Consider the following 19,995-nt stretch of genomic DNA (forward strand, 5'->3'; position numbering starts at 1 on the left):
TGCGGACTTGTGCGTGCACCGTTCTGTTTTTTGCTTCGTTGGCCTTGGTTTTGTCAGCTAGGAAAAAAAAGGCATTCGAAAGCCACGCTCCATGACGTCATGTTTTTTTATTTGTTACTTCTAAACAACACCTCTCCCAGATGGTGCCACGAAAGTCGTGTCTCATTCAGCCGTCGTGCTGGCACTATATGGGAGTTTCGCTACCAGGCGATATACCTTGCAGATGACGAAACTGCTACATCCGTCATGGTACGTTGCTGTGGTCTTATCATTGTTGCGCAACACACCTGGTGAAGGTACTGAACATCATTTATGCAAGGACAAATCAAATACTGTGTCACAAAAAGAATGTGAGTACCAAGGCGGTTGGTACTATCAAGTGAAGCAGTTCTGCCGAGTCACTGGACTGGACAGCTTCGTGATTTCGCTTGCGGCGAAGGATCACATTGTCTGACGGTCGTTGGCTCATCCCAATTATGCTTCATGATAAAGGCCGTGATTGTTGCGAAGAGCTCTTCGACGTTCGTGCCATACTTGGCGCTTGTCTCCAGGTACAGCATACCCATGCCGTCAGCAAAGGCCTGCAGTGGAGCCGAGATACTCTCCTGTACTTTTGAAACTTGTTTCAGAAACCCCAGTTCAGAGCCGCTAGAAAACTATGGGGACGCTTAGGTCACCTTAAAGGGGTGGAGACACCAGATTTTTGGTTGGCGCTTTCTTTGTTTCAAACGTTTCTTATATCTACAGGAAGCATGATACGCACTCAAAGATTCGTATATTCACAGCGAATAATTTAATATCGCATTTTTAGGTGAACGATTTTCGGTTTCGGTTTCTGAACGCCGTTGGATAGTGACGTCACTATTTAGGATGCTCAACTACTTTGCCTGGTCACGTGGGCCCACAAAGTTGTGACGCACCAACTGCTGCATCGTCTGCTTTCTCACACACGTGCTGGCCAGCGCATGAAAACAAACAACAGCATGGCTAGTCCCAGCAGCTCGGATTTTGACGAATTGGATTCCAATGAGGACATCTACTTTTTTTTCTTGATCGCACGATCGCATGCTAATATCACCTTCGCGGGTTCGCGTGAGGATGCAAATCACTTCGCAAAATGCCAGTAAGCATGGCTAGTTCTGCAGTACGTTGACAAAAACTAACCGATGGTGCGTCAATTGCGCTCACGTGGCTCGTGCCTCATGGCTGCGGCTGTGGCCCGCTCATCGTACGTCACTATTTTAGTATGACGTCACTAAAACGTTGGTTACTCTACCAGCGTAGTGACGTCAGCGTTGATCGCACTGGCGATGGCTTTAGATCGTGAGAGTGAGCATCTAGATAATCTTTGTAACCGAATTAAAATATTTTTTAAACGTTTGTTGTGTCCAACACCTGGCTGTGAGTGCCCTTGCGTACAGAGGAATCCCATAGCAGGCTTTTTATAGCCTCAGAATTTGATGTCTCCACCCCTTTAAGAGTGGCTTCTGTTGCAACTCCTACGTGTGTGTGCATCAGCTTCTTTGCAGTTGTCAGACCATTAGTAACCGCCATATTCGGGCTGCTAGCTGCACTGACGGTGCCGACGTATGCATACATCACAATTTTTTCAATATTTTGATCTAACATTCTTTGTTGAACTCAAGCACCTAATTCAGGATCGCTAGGCAACTCAGACGGTAATTTATCTGCATAAAGTGAGGACGTGTAATCAACACCATGTTTTGTACATGCCGACATTGAAAAAGTCTACCGTTGTCAGGAAAACTATGACTGAATTTCAGAAAACAAGTGAATTTGCTAAGAGAACGAAATGCCATTTCCACGTTACGTTTTCATGCATCTGCGAGGCAGTTAAACAAAGTACTGTTTATTATATCAATTTAAACTCCTGGAAGTGTAAATTGGCGGCGGAACACCAAAACAACAAGTCTATTTCCTACATTCTGACGCCTGTGTAATCAGAATACTAACAAATAATGTAACGGCAATAGATACGTGTTTTGCGCAACGGTTCAGACGTGAGCAAATGTTTTAAGGCCTTTAAATCGTTGTAAGCAGGAGTTGTCGACAGAAATGTGACGCTTTTCAATTGGTCGAAAAGGTCGTGACGTCACAGTGCACGAATTTCAAACGGGGCCAATTGTACTTCGGCTAGTAACCGTGCAACCAATTAAAGGGGTGCTATAGTGATGCTCCAAGTAAAACAAATAAAGAAAGCCGAGTTGGGGAATTGAACCAGGGTCTCAGGAGTGCGAGACAAGCACGCTAACCACTCCGCCATGCCAGCTCGATAGTTTCGAATGAAAAAAGGCGCGCCTATAGTGAATACGGCGTCTTCGTTCACTCCCATCTTCCTCCCTTCCCGTTACGGCGAGGTTCAGGTGTCCACCGAGATATGCGAGACATGCATTTCCTTTCCACAAAAACCAATTTACCGACGAGCAAGGCGTAGAGCCGAATTGGCGATGGCATTCTGTGGACTCCCTGGCAGCGTTGCAAGACGCTGTCGCGTTCCACTTTTAACCACACATCAGTGACACAAGCAGCAACACCGTGCCAAGGCTTTCGCCTCACCGCACTTTAAGTCAATAAAGCGCCTCCCTAAATTTTTTTTAAACGAATGCGGATAAGAATATGTAGACACCTTCAGCTGAGTGCGCTCTGTGAAATTCTGTGACTCAGGCGAAGGCATTCCCGACAGGCCACTATACGGCCAATCCCGTTTATAAATAAGCACCACCTCCACCAGCTCATTGAAATATTTTCGCACCAAGATTCGACCCGAGCACGGAGCAACCATATTGCTACTGCTGCGATGAGAGCAGCGCCACTTGCCTTTCCAGTTGCGTAGTCGACTTCCCTCTTTTCCGCCTGGTCGTTCTTGTTGCCAACGAGGAATTTGCATCTGTTCTTCAGTTTAGTCCTCTCAATTTTTTGCATCCAATCTGCTGCTCCGTCGAACGACCTCTGTTACAAAAATTACAGCCGCACGATTACAAGAAACAAGAAATGAAATAAGTTATAGAGGATCATTCCGTTTGGTGCGGCACAGTATGCGATCAGCAGTTTGTTCTGCGTCTCCAGCTGCCCTCGATAACTTTCACTTTTTTGCATCCACGGAGCTAGACACAGACGCACGCTATGCAGCGGAGAGGCCCCATATAAATTTTGATAAAACAGTATATATGAGAATAACGCTTAAAAGGAATCCTCTTCTCTACCAGTATGGTACTTCCGATAGTGCACTCTCAGAGGTAACATGCTACAAATATCTCGGCCTATGGATTTCCAATAATCTTTCCTGGAACAAACATATTGATACCGTCTCGGCAAATGCTCTGCGCAAAATATTCTTGAGGCGTGCACTACGGTTCGCTACTCCTGAAACACGTTTCATTGCGTATGACACTATTGTGCGGCCAATCTCAGAATATGCCGTAATGATCTGGGACCCATATACCAAGATTAACATTAACAAATTAGAAAGGATTAAAAAAAAGCAGTAAGATTTATTTATATTTCCTATGACCGCACCTATATCACTAATTTTATTAAAAAGAGTGGCTTACCATCCGTTACTGATAGAAACCGTATCTGTCGTTTGAAATTCTTTTTCCAGTTAATTAATAGGCAATACAACATTGACATCTCGAAGATTGTTAGTTACTCTAGTGGTTATGCAACGCGCCTGAGACATTCTCTTTCCGTAAAACATTTATCCACAAGAACGAACTGCTACAAATGTTTATATTTTCCTAAAACTATTACCGAATGGAACAAGCTTGCTGGGTATATAGTCGAAGAGAATAATTTGTCCCATTTTGAGGCGGTGCTGCAACAAGTGACGAAATTTTGAGTGTTCGGTTGATGAGTAATTTGTCCTGATATTACTTAATTATAACCTGTTATATGCTTGGCTCTATGACTGCAGTATATGTATTGTGATGTTGTGAAACGATACAGTACAGTGTGATGTAGTATTTCGCTGCTGGTGACGCCTTGTCTGCTGTATTTTCTTTTTTTTTGTCCTTTGGTGTTACACAAATTATGTACCCACCTGCGATGGTCTTGTTGTTCAAGACCGCAGTATTTATAAATAATAAAAAAAAATGGTGGAGGGGGGGAACAAAGATGGCATGCACGCCTGCACTTGCACACCGCCGTGCTGTTCTGTTGACTTTTGTTGCCGGCTGAGTTTCAGCTCTTTGGAAGTGTCGTCTGTGATTGGTAGGGTAGCTAAGACGTACGTCGCACGGCACCTCATTTTTTCGAAGACGCTCTGAATCTGGAAGGATTTCGGGACTTTGTGGTTTTTGCAGCAACGCAAAATAAACGTCGGTAGTGTTCTCTAGGAATAATCTATCCGGCTTGCCTAGTTTGATAATAGTGTCCTTTTAAGCTCCGTCTTCAAGTGTAGGACGCGACAGCAGTTCCTCTAGCCAACGCAGACAGACACCGTTGCTTTTCCACAATCGCAATCATTATGTGAAAGATCCCACGGTATACATAAAAGCCGCGCTTTAACCAAGGCGTGTAAACGTAGCGTGTAGTGTGTCTGGGTCGCAACCCCAGGGATCAGGGGATAAAGCAATGGGTCTGCTGCATAGGAGCTTGAGGGGCGACGCTAGTAACGTGAATCGTCATCTGCTGCGGGTTTATATGAGGGTGAGGATGAAGACGACGTCCAAGGCTCATGAGCTTGGCGCGTTGCTCGCGGTTGCCTCCGATCGCTGAAGATCCGCTGTGTCGCTGGTTTGGGTGGTGCCATCTATGTAAGCCTCTTGTATCAGCCGTATTTTTCGACCAGTTCAGATTTTTCGCTAACAGCAGGAATGCCGACGGCAATATCGATGCCGACTTCAGTGCAGAACAGGGCCCTTACGCTGTCGCCTAAAAAAAGGAAAAGCCGAGGCTGCTGATAAGAGCACGTGATGAAAACTTGGATTGGAGAAACTTTATTGATCTATAAGATCAATGGGGCGATGAAAACTTAATTGCGGCGGAGATTCGTGGCAGAACCCATAGATGGCGTCACCGTTCAATAAAGTTTCTCCACAGCTTCAGTAAAATGCTTCCTTTACGCCAGCTGCGTTAGGGTTTGGTGGGAGCGTTCTATCAGGCCCTCTGATTTACAATATGACATTGAAGAACGCACCCTGCCCTTTCCTTGCACCGACATTTCGTTTCACAAAGATGATGAGAGGGGAAGCGTCGGCTTCATCGCTACTGAAGGACGGTGGTGAACAGGCGAGAGCGTGCAGGAAGGCTCGTGGGAATGCAGCGGAGGGTGGTGATGGTGGTGGTGGTGAAAACTTTTTAATAAACTAAAGGAGAGTTCGCAGACCAAAAATGGCCCTTTACATCGGTGGGGTCCTTAGTTCGGGACCCCGATGGACGAGGCCGCTACTCGCGCCCGTTGGACTAGAGCCCTTTGAGACTCCAGCCCCGAGCAGTTGATCAGGGCTGCCTCTCATGCCTCTCGGGAAGGCGAAGGACTGGGGGGAAGGGAAGGATTCTTCTGACAGGCCCAAACCATATGGAAGGTACCGGATACTTCCCCACAGTGAGGGCAGCGCCCATCAATTTTGGGATCGAAATGTTTCGCTATTGCAGGACACAACAGAGCGTTGGTCTGCAAGCGCCTCAGAGTTCGCTCATCAGCTTTACTCAGGCCCTTAGCAGGGACCGGGAAAAGCCGACGGCGTTCGCAATAGTCGTCCAGAATTTCTCTGAACCGCAGAAGCGGTTGCACAATCTCTGAGCGGAACAGCCTGGATGAGGTACCCGGTATAGGTATAAGCGCTCGGGCAGCAGCGTCCGCAGCCTGATTACCTCTAACGCTCTGATAGCCCGGAGTCCAAACTATGCGTTTGGGCGAAGGGTCCGATTCCCTCACTGCGCGCTTTAATATACAGTAGGCTAAAGTGAAATCTCGCCAGCTCGAGAGCGTACAAGGAAACACTGGACGACAACGCGAGGCTATCGCTGTGTGGAATGCACGTGGCGCACTCCTGTTGTCGCTTCTGTTGTATTCTTCCATGCGGCGGCTCCTCGACCCGGATTCGTTAACTCGGACTGCGCTTCGGGGACCGGCTGAGTGTCTTGCAGAATCGGGGATTTATATTTGTCTTGTAGCAACCACCGATACTTGTCGCGCTCTATCCTTACTGACTCGAGCAGGATCGAAAGTGCTTGTATGGCAGTGCTACTAGTCAGTATGGTTCAGCAAGTAGCCCAGTCGTCAATGCCAGAAGAGAGCGCTATACCAGGAACTGTATCATCAAAACGCTTAGTGCCGCGGACGTTTCGAATAATGTGCGCTTTTTCTGGATCGTCGAAAACTTTCCCAATGAAGCTGTCGGTACAAGATTTATGCCACCTGCGGTCATTTTTTTTTAACGCCGCGCAAATTTCGAGCAGAAAATTCGTATAGCCCGAGAAATTTTTGCCTGTTATAAAAAAAAGTTTTTTTTTGAAATCTTCTTTCTGCAGACACAAGGGAAATGATATAAGTGGGGACTGACGCGGTTCCATTCATTCAAGAGCCACTCAACTTTCAAATTTCAAACTTGCTGACTCTGAGCTGGCTTCGACGATTTAGAACAGGCGCATTTTTAAAGCTCATCGTTCATTTCAAGCATATCGGGGCACCGAAAGATGCCGCAATACAATTCGAAAATAGTCCTTGGGTCCAAAATAATTACCATCACGGTTTCTCATACGTATAAAATAACCAAATACGGAAGAGAGATAAATCAGAGGTGCAGTTATTTGCCCTTCTTTGAACTGTCGTATTCCAATAGCTATCATGTTAGATTAGCTTGCAAACTAACTGTGCCAAGGAACTTCAATTTTAACGCGCACTGTTTGTGGGTGGGGTATTATGCACTATTCACTGCCATTGCTATACTCTATACCATTGCTGCGTAGTGACAGTGTTACTAGGCCTTTGTCTAATACTGGTTTCACGTTCGCGAAACCATATCGTAGCCTAAATACATAGTGTAGTTTGGGGCATTTTAAATGAATAAGTAAAAAAAAAAAAACCTCGCCTGCACCACTAATAGCCCCAACACTAAATACAATCACAGCAAGGCGTAGAGAATTCATAAAGTTTCGTTTTGACTGGTGATTCGGTTCGGTTCGGTTTATTGGGGTTTAACGTCCCAAAACAACTCAGGCTATGAAGGACGCCGTAGTGGAGGGTTTCGGAAATTTCGACCACCTGGGGTTCTTTAACGTGCACTGACATCGCACAGCACACGGGCCTCTAGAATTTCTCCCCCAAAGAAATTCAACCGCCGCGGCCGGGATCGAACCCGCGTCTTTCGGGTCAGCAGCCGAGCACCATAACCACTGAGCCACCGCGGTGATAATGCCAAAAACACTATAAGAATAGAACGCAACGCAGCGAATATTGTACGGAATATTGCACGCGGCAGTTTAAAAGGGCTGGTGATATGTATATGGTTAAAATCGTGCAGCTGCGCGTGGGTTGTGACGGATGCGGAGTGGAAGGCTCCATGATAAATACCGCGCCGGTCTTTAACATGCACTGACATCCCATAGTGCACGGCCATCGCCTTCTTTTTTTTTTTCGGATTGCGCCTCTATCGCAACGAGACCTCTGCGGACGGGATTGGATCCCGCGACCATGTGCCCAGCGGCAGGACGCCCAATCCGCTGATTCATCGCGGCGGATTAAACCGGGCTTAGTGCCAGCGATACATCAGATGCCAAGTTCACGTACCTTCCCTGTGATGTCGTACACAAAAATGATGCCTTGGACCATTGATGAGAACGCATCCACAATGTTCTCACGCACAAAGTTTGAAGCGACAAGCTGAAAGAAATGAGAAAAGAACTAGGTGCTAAGGAACCTGTATTGTGAAGTAAATTGGCATATTCACATGACAAAATGTAAGAGGAAATATTGGCAGGGAGAAGCCTAATTGAACTATTTACATGCACTATACCCTATTTGAGAGCAGCAGTCAAAAAAAATCATTACTCCTGAGTGATGTTTTGCGTTATTATTAACCGTTCATGACACCGCTTTTTATAACATTTTTTTTTCGTTTCCTTTCTATTGGGTTGGTCCCCTGTCATTGGTGTCCTTCGCTACAGCTTTCACCACGGGGATGCCGCGGGCAGTGACAGACAACCCCCCCCCCCCCCCCTCCCTTCAAAAAAAAGAAAAGAGAAGGAAAACGAAACGAAAAGTTACAGAACACAACCTTGCGTCGCTTATGAAAACTTTTTTTTTTTTAATTTAGAGAATTCCAACTCGAAGGGGCTAAAGTCGTTCTGCATGCATAGGGAGCTCGAACCAATAATAAATGGTTTTTGAGAAAAGGAAATGGCGCAGTATCTGTCTCACATATCTCGGCGGACACCTGAACCGCGCAATAAGGGAAGGGAGGAAGGTAGGAGTGAAAGAAGAAAGAAAGAGGTGCCGTAGTGGAGGTCTCCGGAAATTTCGACCACCTGGGGATCTTTAACGTGCACTGACATCGCACAGCACACGGGCGCCTCTTGCGTTCCGCCTGCATCGAAACGCGGTCGTCGCGGTCGGGTTCGAACCCGGGTACTCCGGCTCGGGACCAAAGGTTGTATCAGAACGAGGGACTGAGGCACTGCGTTGACCGAGCGTATTGCAGACGTGTCATCGCGTGCTGAGGCCTTCTTCGTCTGTCGTGGTCTTCTACCGCTCAGCCACTGAAGGCGAGTGACGAACTCCCGAGTGTGGCATCCCGCTCGCGCCTTCGTCAGGTCCAGTGCAGCCGTGCTACCGCGCTGCTAGTCTTCGGCCTCCGAGACACGTATGACAGATTTGCTATCGTGCTGAGCGGTGGATGGCGCTGCTTGCGCTAGGTGCAGAGCATGCTGCGAAGCCGTCGCCGGCGGTTCACGGAAAACGCAGCGGCGGGCGCTTCGCACCGCGTGCTCCCCGTGATCAGCGAACTACCGACTGAACTAGGAGGCCGAAGCCCTCCTGCTGGTCACGTGACAGGCGTCTTGAAGTAGGGGCAGCTGACGAAGGTCGCTCTTGGTGGGGGCAAAGCTTCCGTACCAACGTTAAACGTTGTTCCGCACAGCGGACTTGTACGTCCGCACCTTACACGTGCACCTTCTTTAGTTTTCACTTAGGAAACAATTAACTTTTTCGAAATGACAAAACAGTAACGGACAGAACCATGTTTTCTATATGAAAACTGTCAGCTAGAAAACTAAACGCAGGGGTGTAATGCGTTCATGATATTACTTTCTGGCATGGACAAAGCCTTCGGCAGGACCGAGCAGATTAAAAAAAAATATTTACGCTTCTGTCATCGTACAAGGGCACAGTACGCGCTCGATGTTGCTGCACTAACTTGACATATTGCGTGATTTTGTGTGCCTGCTGTGATTCTGTGCGCGGCGAAGATGGTGTGGCTTTGACGACAAACGTGTGCAGTGCGCCAGCGAACATATAAAGCAGAATTCAGAGTTATCGGGTGTAGAATCCCAGAATAGATGCTTCTAGCATACCGGACGTACTTGTGTAGACTATACCGGTATACCGCATGCGCAGTGCCATGATGATGCCAGGCGGAGCCGCTGCGCGTGCGCAGTAGGCGTCCGGTGAACCGGCCCACATCTACGCCATGTAAAGCGGTAGCGAAGACGAGGAAGAAATGAGGAATGCCGCTGGGTACGTCTCCGGCATGCTAAAGCACATAATATGACGCGATTCTCGCAAGGGCAAATGACTTCCGCCCAGTGCTGTACTCCGGGGTAATAATTATCACAGTGCTCCTCCATTTTGTACGATAAAGAACAAGCAGTGCTGTGGTTGCCTAGGCCCTGCTCCTCGGCAAACGTGACCGACGGCGGCTTCGGCTTTAGTTAAACGAACACTCGAGCTGCCGTTCCACCCACATTCGAAACAGCTGGCGGCGGTGGCCGCAACAACCGCGCAGAGAATATGTCTCTTTGGATAACAACAACTACACACACGCTCGACTTTCTCCACATCAGTGGCGCGAGGGTCAGCGAGGTGATATATTTCGTCCACCACCCTGGCATATTCTATCAGAGACTCTTCAAGGTGCTGTGCGCAAAGTTCTAGCTCTTTTCTCAACCGCCACTCGTAGTTTGCTGGGAGGAGTTCCCTTCCCCCCAGCTTCCACACAAAATTCCGTTTGGGCTTTCAGCTGTCTTCCTATAGAGAATCGAGGAAACACGAATGCAACTTTGCAGCTTTTGGCTAAACTCTGCAATGAAATACTGTACGGATCATGATGGATTGCGGGGTGTGATTATTTTGCCTAAAATCAGGACTTAATATCTAGGATTTGTGGGGACCCGTCCCCTGTGGTTCGCTTCCCCTCAATGCGCCTTCAACTCGTCCCTGTGGTTCGCTTCTCCGCGATGCACCCTCCTTAGCCGTGTTAGTTGCTTTAACTAAGAAGGAAGGGCGCCGGCGTCGCAGCGGCACGAGCGCACGGATGGCGTGTTTGCAGCACGCGCGCGGGGGGGGGGGGGGGGGGGAACTTTTGGCTGGGAACTTTTTTCGATGGAGGTGAAATGCAAGAGGCGCCGGTGTGCTGTGCGATGTCAGTGCACGTTCAATATCCCCAGGTGGCCGATTGGATTGTAAAACATTTATTGCGTCGAGAGCAGGTTGCGGAGGCACGTACTAGATGGCCGCTAGCCCATGGCTAGCGGCTACCTCGTTGGCCCGCTCGATTGCCCGCACTTGGATCTTGGGGTCCGAGCTGACCAGCACGGCCTCCCACCGCTCGGGAGAAGGGAGCTGTATCAACTCCGCCGGAGGCGGATCAACTGCGCAATTCCACAGAATGTGGTCGTAGGTGGCCCTTGCACCACATTTATGGCAGTTTGGATCGTACTGGCCAGGGTACATGAGGGCAAGCAGAGCCGGATTGAGAAGGGAGCGTGTTTGAAGACGGCGCCAGGTGACTTCCTGCGCTTTTGTTAACGACTTGTGGGGAGGGGGATATGCGCGCCTCTCCAGCCTAAAGTGATGGGTGATGTCATGAAATGAGATTAACCCGTCCCTCGTGAAATTCGGGTAGGAGGGCGCGCTCACTGCCCGGTCGACGAAACCTCGGGCTTGCGCGTGAGCCGCCTCGTTCCCCGGATTAGACGAGTGGGCCGGGACCCAGATCAATTCAACTTCTCTAATCGGAAGGCGGGTGTTTTGAAGGATGCGGAGTGAGGTAGATGTGATATGGCCCCTCGCGAAATTGCGAATGGCTGTTTTGGAGTCGCTGAATATAATATCAGCACGCGTGTTTGCTATAGCTAAGGCTATTGCTGCTTCCTCCGCCGTCTCGGAGGAGGTGGTTTCTATCGACGCGGCCGCCAACGGGGCGCCGTTCCCGTTCACCGCAACCACTGCAAACGCTTTTCTCGGGGTTTGTCGGTATTCCGCTGCGTCCACGTACGCCATGTTGTCGTGTCGGCTGTATTTGGTGTGTAGTGCGCGAGCCCTCGCTGTGCGTCGGCCTTCGTGGTGCGTGGGGTGCATGTTCTTGGGTAGGGGTTTGATCAAAAGAGCTTTCTTGATGTGCGTGGGTAACTGCGTTTTCGAGTGTCTCTCTGGGAGCTGTTCTCACATCTTTAGTCTGTATAGGAGGGCCCTTCCCGCGCTCGTACGAGTGAGTCGTCCGAGCTGTGAAACGAGGTGCGCCTCGCACAACTCCGAGAGAGTGTTGTGAACCCCGAGGGCCAGCAACCTCTCCGTGGACGTACTGTGCGGGAGCCCAAGGGCCGCCTTGTAGGCCTGGCGGATTGTAGCTTCGACCTTGTTTCTTTCCGCCAGCTGCAGTTGCAGGTAAGGGAGGGAGTAGACGATCCTGCTCAGCACGAAAGCCTGCACAAGTCGACATAGATCTTTCTCTTTCATGCCTCGTTTTTTGCTGGAGATCCGTCTGATTAGCCGCACAGTCTGATTGCCCGTGGCAGTAAGTCTGTTGATTTTTTCGGTGTTTTTGCGATTGTTCTGTATGTACATGCCGAGTATGCGTATGGTTTGGACCTCCTTGACCGGAAGTGCTTGCACATATACATTGAGAGGGGTCGGTGGGGTCAGGTTTGCGTTTCTACCGCGTGGTTTGGTTCTAAGAACCAGCAGTTCCGATTTCGAGTGCGAGCATTCAAGACCCGCTCCCGACGCGTAAGTTTCAATTATGTCAACTGCCTGCTGCAGGGTATCCTCTATTTGGCCGTCATTCCCAGTGGTTACCCACAGGGTGATGTCGTCCGCGTATAGGGTGTGCTGCAGCCCCGGCAAGGCGGCAAGTTTGGGTGGTAGTGTAATAAGTGCAAGGTTAAAGAGGAAAGGCGAGAGCACCGAGCCTTGTGGCGTGCCTCGGCTGCCAAGAGGAATGGGCTCCGATTTGAGGCCACCTAACACAAGCTCTGCGGTCCGCTCGGATAGGAATGATCGGACGTAATTGAATGTCCGTTCTCCCGGGTCTTTTTTAGAGAGGTTCGTGAGAATGGCCTCATGCGAAACGTTATCGAAGGCCTTGTTCAGGTCTAGCCCGAGCACTGCCTTCGTCCCAATTCCGCGTGGAGGGTCGAGCACCTCCATCTTAAGCTGGAGCATCACGTCCTGCGTGGATAAGCTAGCCCTAAAGCCAAACATTGTGGGAGGAAGTAGGTCGCGATCTTCCGCGTAATTTTGCAGTCGGTTAAGGATGACATGCTCCATAAGTTTTCCGATGCAAGACGTGAGGGAGATGGGCCGCAGATTCTCGATCGAGAGTTTCTTTCCCGGCTTGGGGATGAAGGTCACCCGTGCATGCCTCCATTCCTGGGGGATCTCGCCTTCCCTCCAGTAGGTGTTCATTAGGTCTGTCAGAGCCGCGTCAGACTTGGGGTCCAGGTTTCTGAGCGTCTTGTTCGACACTCCGTCCTGTCCCGCTGCGGAGGTGGTACGGAGCTGACCCAGAGCAAACCAGACCTCGGCGTCCACTATGTCTGCGTCCAGGGTCTCATTGGGGAGGCCCTCGTATGCGGGTAGGGGGTCCGTATGCGACGTGTTCAGGTAGCGTTTTTGCAGTTCGGCGAGTAGCTCTGTGTCTGTACCTTGATACTGGTGAATTAGTTTCGTGAGGTGGTCTCGTTGTAATTATTCAGGAGACCTCCACTCTTTCTCTCTTTCTTATTTCACTCCCACCTTTACCCCTTCTCTTAATGCGCGGTTCAGGTGTCCACCCAAATATGTGTGACAGATACTGCGCCATTTCCTTTCCTCAAAAACCAATTCACCAATGGTACCCTTCACTCTACAAACCAGAGTGCCCACACTGTGGAGAAGTAGCGACAGCTTTTCACATGGCGTGGGCATGCCAATTCAATCCTGCCATAGACAGACTTCCCAATCCCAATATGGGGCAGTGGGAGCCCATTCTGCACAGCGAGGACCCCGACCAGCAACGAGGACTGGTTCGCAGGGCCCACGCTGTGGCGCAGGCCAGTGGGCTGCCGGAATAGGCGGACCACCCAAGGCTCCAGTAATTGCCATTGTTTAAATGAAGTTTTCAATCACTCTCATCTTACTAAAGAAACAATTACTGTAATTTTCTAAAAGGTGTTATTAATGCAGAAAATATTGCTTGGAACTGCTGGGAACTAGGCGATCGAGTAAGACTTGCAATAATTCTCGTTCGTAGTGCAAATCAGAGACTACGATTTTACCTCCAGGGCACACACCCACGCTGCTGAAATAGGCTAACAGCTCCCTACTTATGAAGCATCAAGTTAGGCTTACAACACACCTAAACCTGTAATGAAGCTACTCACACAATATAATTTGAGGAACACTTACAACCTTGAGTGCAATGGCCTGTCCATTGAGAACAATTGTCTTAATTTCCTGTAAATAAATAACGAAAAAGAATAAGTTTAGGCAGGCTTAAAGCGGGTCTTCAGCCATTGCCGCACAGACGCATTGTCACGTTTTCACATAACAGCCAGAAAGCGACATTGTACTGGAAAGAGGCAAATGATTCACTCAAGGTCCTCTGGTGACTAGATAGCATTGATACACAGCTCGTCTTAAAGGTTGAGTACATTGACGATGACAGCGGAAGTAACAGCACTGTGACCATTTCACAGCTGTAGCTGTACAAGGGCCTTCCACAGGAGTTAAGGGCAAGTAGTAACATAAAACTCCACCGTTCACATACAGCTTCCCAAAGGGATGTGGCCCAAGTGGCCGTAAAGCATTATGCATATTTAGGGGGAGGAGTGGACATTCTTGAGAATGTGCTGTCGGTGGTCGTATGGTTCAGGTACTCCCGAGAGAGCGGGCATGGAAACTAGCGAAAATAGACGAGCATTATATTGTCACGTTGTAGTGACTGCAGTCCAGCGGTCAGGAAGACACCAGAAATACTTGCAAACGAAGCTTTTTATTTGGGCTGACTTGCGCCCGCAAAAGAACTGAATCACTCGGTGGCGGCGTAAGCAACAAGCGTGCTCGTCAATCGTCGATCTACGAATGCCCGCCGCTCGCGGCATCGCTCAATTTAAAGCCGGCAAAGAAACTTCCAGATAGCAGGACAAGATCATCTACAGTAATCTAGAAAAACCTAGATGCAGCCTTTCATGGCTGCGATCAATCGAGATTAGACTGGTCGCTTCTCGCGTCACGCACAAAAATGATAACAGCCCTTTCCTGCAGCCTTGAGCGTGAACGAACAAACACTACAATTATACGTGGCAATATCTAAATGCCTTAAACTGCCGGCTACGTTTCTTTAAATAAAGTCGAATAAATGCCAGTGTTCTATAGTAAAAGGGGACATGAAAAACAGCAAGCGACAACACAGCATGCGTGGAAGCAACACTTGAAAAAAGTGGTAAGGTTTTAAGGTAGTTAAACCGAGTAGACGTGCGAAAGCTTGTGATTAGCCTGCGGTTGGCTCATGGTTTTGCTTTGCTGAGTCGTCGGCGCGTCTGGCGACGACATTAGACTCAAGTTAAGCTCTGATCGAGGTTAAGCTGATCTTGTCCGTTCGCGCCGCAGATGGAAGTTGATGAAGACGACGATGTGAAATGCACAGCGCGAGTGTGTGTTTCAGTAACACGAGGCGTGATCGGCTGCGGCGATAGCAGAGTGCCCTCGTGCAGTGGCCAGCGAAGCTGGTCTGTGCGCGCCACGGGTTCGAAACCCAGTAGCGGCCATATTTATTTATGCATAGGCTGTTGCTATGCTAGGTTTCGCCAACGTTACCTTCAACGTCAAACTTCACACAAACTCGGTGAGCCGGTTAGACGTTGTGAAGGAGGGCTTTCACACTAACAGCATGTCATTGCTGTGCCTGCGAGGACATTTTGATGTTCAGACATCACTGGCCGTAAAAAATGGGGGCAGAAAAATCGAGCTTGACGCAAAGTAGTTAATTACGTGTATATGCGATCCTTTTAATATGGCTCTCTGACCTTTCGGACTACTCATAGACGAGATAACTGTTCAAAAAGATTAGCGGGCGAGCCCGCCTCATTTCTCTTCATTTTATATCTACCAAAGCAATTTTTAAAGCGTTACTGCGACTTGAGAGACTCTGCCAGCTACTTCTTCACTTGTTTAGTACGAATCTTCCTGCACATAGCACTTTATTTCTTGAGCTGCTGGGAGAACGAGCCCGCCGCGGGCCCGGGCTGGACCGCACGTCGAGCTTAGCGGACCGGGCCCTGGCTCAGGAGAGTAACAATTTAGCAGGCCGGTGCCAGGCCCGTGCTTTAAGTCGCGGGCGTGGGCTGGGCTCGGTCTTTGTGTCTCGAGCTCTGGCTCGGGCCTCAGAATGCGGCCCATGCAGTGTTCTTTGCGGGACCATTTGGTAACCTCCGTGAAGTGGTCGCTGGGACTAGGCAGGTGTAGAAGCCGAGTTTTTCAAATGGTATGTCCTCCGGTTACAAGCTGTCTTGGTGCATCACGAAAAATAGTTCAGTTCAGACTTTAAATCAATGAATAATATCTGCAATAAGCCGCTCACTTACGATTGATATACCAATGTCAATGGGAAGCCAGGCGTTGAAGACTTCTTTCTGGAAGAATAATAATAAAAGAGGATTAGGGATAAGGCTTACCATCTACATGAATGGGAGTTAAAGGAAACTTGCCCAGCCATGCTATTTGTTATCCCAAAATGCTAGTGCAGGTATATAAGATAGATGAGCGCAAGGCAGGGAGCATTACTTAATAAAATAAAAAAGGGTCCAGGCACCTTGGAGGCGGACCCTTATAGTGAAGAATTTGACACATGATAGCAGAGAGGACATTGGGTGGAAGCAGCGGCAACCGTTTCTAAATAAGGTGGAACTCAAGAATGCAGTAAAAGCGTCCATCAAAGCATGGAAAGCGAACTGTTGGTCTCCTGCAATGTGAAAATAGATCTTGTGCGGGAAGCTCACTGCAAGAAAAAAATATATGTCGCCAAGACTGAGCTAGACAGCGTACACTTTTTTTTCTCAGACGCGTTCACTAAGGTGACTTCATAACGCAATCAAGAAACTAGCAGAGTGAGTAGTGATCACGTGATCATGGTCACAAGACCATGTTTATATTCACGCTGGTAACCATGGTGCATCAGAAGCCCCTTAGAGTTGAGATTTAAATTTTCGCTATGGCCAAATACATAAATGGCGCAGGGCTACCTCAAAGCGTATGCTAACGCCGGTGAACGTCTTCAGGAAGTTCATGGCGGACGTCAGCCATTGTCATCGCTACGAATGCATAGAGTTTCTTACTGTTACTTAGAGGGAAATTTGGCGCCCCTTCTATGGGAGCTTGCGTGGAGACCCCTGAAGACCACTTCAGCCACCATGGGCACTCACAGCATCATGGGCCGGCGAGCTACCGACTGCAGAACAACTTTTGGCACAAAAATAATGCAAAAATGAATGCTATTCGATAATAAAGAATGTCCAAACATTCAATATCCTGTCTAATGATTGCAACAAGTGAGCGAAAAAGCATGTAAATGCAAAGTTTGCCCAAAATAAGAGATGACTCGCTCTCCTGTTGGCCAAGTATTGAACACTACAAAAACTAATATTTCGTGCTTAACAGGCGAAATTTTAAAAGGAAATACGTTTTCAGAAAAAAATGTTGTTGCTTAAACACTTTAAAAGGTTTTTTAATTGCAATATGGAAAAAAGAAACCTTTTATTCGCGTCGTGTGCTGTAGCGATTTCACTACTATGGCTTTTGCACACTGCGTACGCGCGAAAGTCGTTTGGGCACACACGAACAGCGTTTTCGGAATGAAACATCTTAGTAGTGACACTCCATGTTCCTGAAAAAATCCGTCTGTTCCGCATCATGTAGCTCAGCGGTCCATGATGCTTTGAGCGTCCATGGTGACTGAAGTGCAACGGCGCCAGTTTTTCCTCTAGGCAATAGTAGGAAACTCTATGCACGAATGGTGTCACTATTGGCCTTTTAAGAATCTGGTTTGGGGACTCTGGTGAGTAGGTTTGCTGATGGCAGTACAGGATGATGTCGGTGTACGGACTGGTTGCTAGAAGACGGTTATGGCCTAGCGGGATCAAAATGACAACAGTTCGGAGCCGAACGAAGCTTGGAACAATGGGCCCTGAAGAAAGGGCATTTTCGGTGGTGTTGAAATAGAAACCTAGAAGTTCCCGATTTTTCTGTTGCCTCTCGTTTGATGGAGAAATGCGTGACGAAGCAGTTGGCAGCATCTTAAGCTTAGTTGGCGCAATGAAACCCACGCGGTGGCAGAAAATGCGCTGTTTGAATATACGGGGTGTTTCACGTAAGATTTTACGCAATTTTTAAAAAGGCTTTTTGAGTTAGAAGATCACTTTTTTCGGCATGGCATTTTCAGCGGTGTGGTACATCAGAATGCAGTTAAGACGTGATAACCAGTGGGCTGGTTAACTAATATTGAATAGTTAGATTTTTAACTATTACTGTAAGGCTCCTTAATTACTGAGAGGCGTGTAGACCATCGTAAGTAATATCCATATCATTTTTTAGAATTTCTTGAAGGGGGTTGCCCTGGGCGCTGTGGCCCATATATTTTTGGCTACATCGCGCCAAATTACATGCACTTTCAAGAAGCATGCAGGCAAAGCAACTCCTCCGGGGCACGCAACTCGCCGAAATATAGCCAAAATTTATTGGGTCACAGCGCCGAGGGTAACTGCGTTTTTGAAATTCTAAAAACTGATATGGATGTATTTACGAGGGGCTAGATGCACCTCAATAATTAAGGAGCCTAACAGTAATGGCTAAAAAGCTAATTTTTCAGTATTAGTTAATTAGCCCGCTAGCTAGCACATTTTATCTGTATTCTAATGCACTACACCGCTGACAATGGTATGTCAGAAAAGCGCTCTTTTAACACAAAAATTAGGCCTGGTTTAGCTCTGGTTAAGCCTGGTCACTTGCGTTTGCTGCGACGCTTTTAGAGTCTTGCAGCGCGTTCTTCTGCTGTCTCTCGAGCGCGTTGTCTCTTTCTAGCTTGGTCCTGTCGCCGTTGCCTCTCTTTAGCGCTCTCCATAACGACAAGGTTCCACCGAGGCGAAGCGCACATACACCCCCGCGACTACGCGCGCGGCGCCGACGACGACGGCGCCACCTGACGGAGCTCGGCTGAAACGGTTGCTAGGCAACGGCTGTTCAAGGCCATTCGTGCCTACCGGCCACCGGCTACGCGACGAGGCGAAAACCTGGCGTAGTGTTGCTAACGCAACAAAAAGCCTATTTCAAAAATTATGTAAAGTCTTAGGTGAAGCAGCCTGTATAACTGTGGCGCAACGATACTTTAGCGGCAAGGACACCGCGTTTTGAACCTCTTCACTGCTAAAAGCTTGGAAATCACGGGCATCTCCTCTTCCAACACTGAAGCCTCTAAGGATTTAATAAGCTCTCTGGCTTGACTGTCAACTTGACTTATTCCATCCGTCTGATTTATTCCGGGTCGTCCTCCTCACTTCTGCTGGTCATGTTTCCCTTCCTTGTCGTCTTCCCTTTTGGCAGAGGCCGACGCCACCACTACAGTGCGACGTGTCTCAGAAGCCAGTTTAAACTCTGATAGCACTTCATTGCAGGGTCAGATGAAACTATGTTTACGTTTTCCAGCAACGTTTGCAGTTTGGTGGTGACTCGAATGAAACATGTTATGGGCCAGAAATATGAGAAAGCTTGTTCTTAATGCATGATTTTGTTGCGGAAGCAACACCACGCTAGTCACAAGCCATTTCGCGGAGCCGAGGAAAGGCCATACTGCGCATGCGCGAGGAGCAGTGACGTCACACGGCGCACAGCTGGCGCACCGCCACCGTCGCTGTGCCATCTTTTCTTTGGGCTCTCGCTGCGTCCGTCGAAGGCTTTCCCAAGAACCACCGAACCACCTCAGTGTGGCATAAAAATGTGCTTTCCTAAACGTTGATATACAACGGTGCTTTGCTGACAGGATCCAATGCAGTCGACAGATAGTTGGTGTGGTGTGCCATAGTTTTTGAGACCATATTGTCATCCCAGTATGCATTGCACTAATGTCTTCAGTAGACTCCAACGGCAGAGTTAGTTTCTAATACCATGATTCACAGTTTTTTCGACTGAATGGAGGTCGGCTATATTCATACACGTTGAAGAAAGGAACAAATGGAGTTGGCACTTTCCAGCATTCTTCACAGAAGTCGGTTCTAGAGAGTCGCTCACACCCACTTGCTACCTTCGATATCTCGTCGCTTTGGTGCATGGGGAAAGGAAAAATGGGCGCCTGCCGTTTGCCTGACAGCCTTCGCACAACAGAAGAGATCCATTTACTTCGTCGTAATAGTGATAGGTGATGCAAATCTTGGCATTAAATGTCTAACGCCAGATTCTTGCATACCCTTGAGTTGATGCAGCTGTATGGCTTCTTCGTGACAAATTCTTGCCTCGTAGCTGAAATCCTATTGCGATTGTGGCAAGAAGGTCCATGCCAAATAAGTGCA

The 19,995-nt window shown here is 48.4% G+C and overlaps 1 protein-coding gene and 1 pseudogene across 1 annotated transcript in view; both read right to left on the reverse strand.

Annotated features, from left to right (window-relative positions):
* Positions 1 to 291: 291 nt before the first annotated feature.
* LOC149331926 (uncharacterized) overlaps positions 292 to 19,995 on the reverse strand; it is a 119,067-nt gene continuing 99,363 nt past the window's right edge. Inside the window, exons 16-20 of the mRNA XM_089556941.1 lie at positions 16,024 to 16,071; positions 13,847 to 13,894; positions 7,754 to 7,846; positions 2,839 to 2,970; positions 292 to 581 (exon numbers count right to left, since the gene is read on the reverse strand). Of these exons, the coding sequence (XP_089413067.1) occupies positions 399 to 581; positions 2,839 to 2,970; positions 7,754 to 7,846; positions 13,847 to 13,894; positions 16,024 to 16,071 (504 nt within the window). The 3' untranslated portion in view covers positions 292 to 398. The remainder of the gene's footprint in view (positions 582 to 2,838; positions 2,971 to 7,753; positions 7,847 to 13,846; positions 13,895 to 16,023; positions 16,072 to 19,995) is intronic.
* LOC149331927 (uncharacterized) lies at positions 10,685 to 12,882 on the reverse strand (annotated as a pseudogene).

The sequence above is a fragment of the Amblyomma mixtum genome, chromosome 8 (genome assembly GCF_055824585.1).
Source record: "Amblyomma mixtum isolate Tamu chromosome 8, ASM5582458v1, whole genome shotgun sequence".
Taxonomy (NCBI): Eukaryota; Metazoa; Arthropoda; class Arachnida; order Ixodida; family Ixodidae; genus Amblyomma; species Amblyomma mixtum.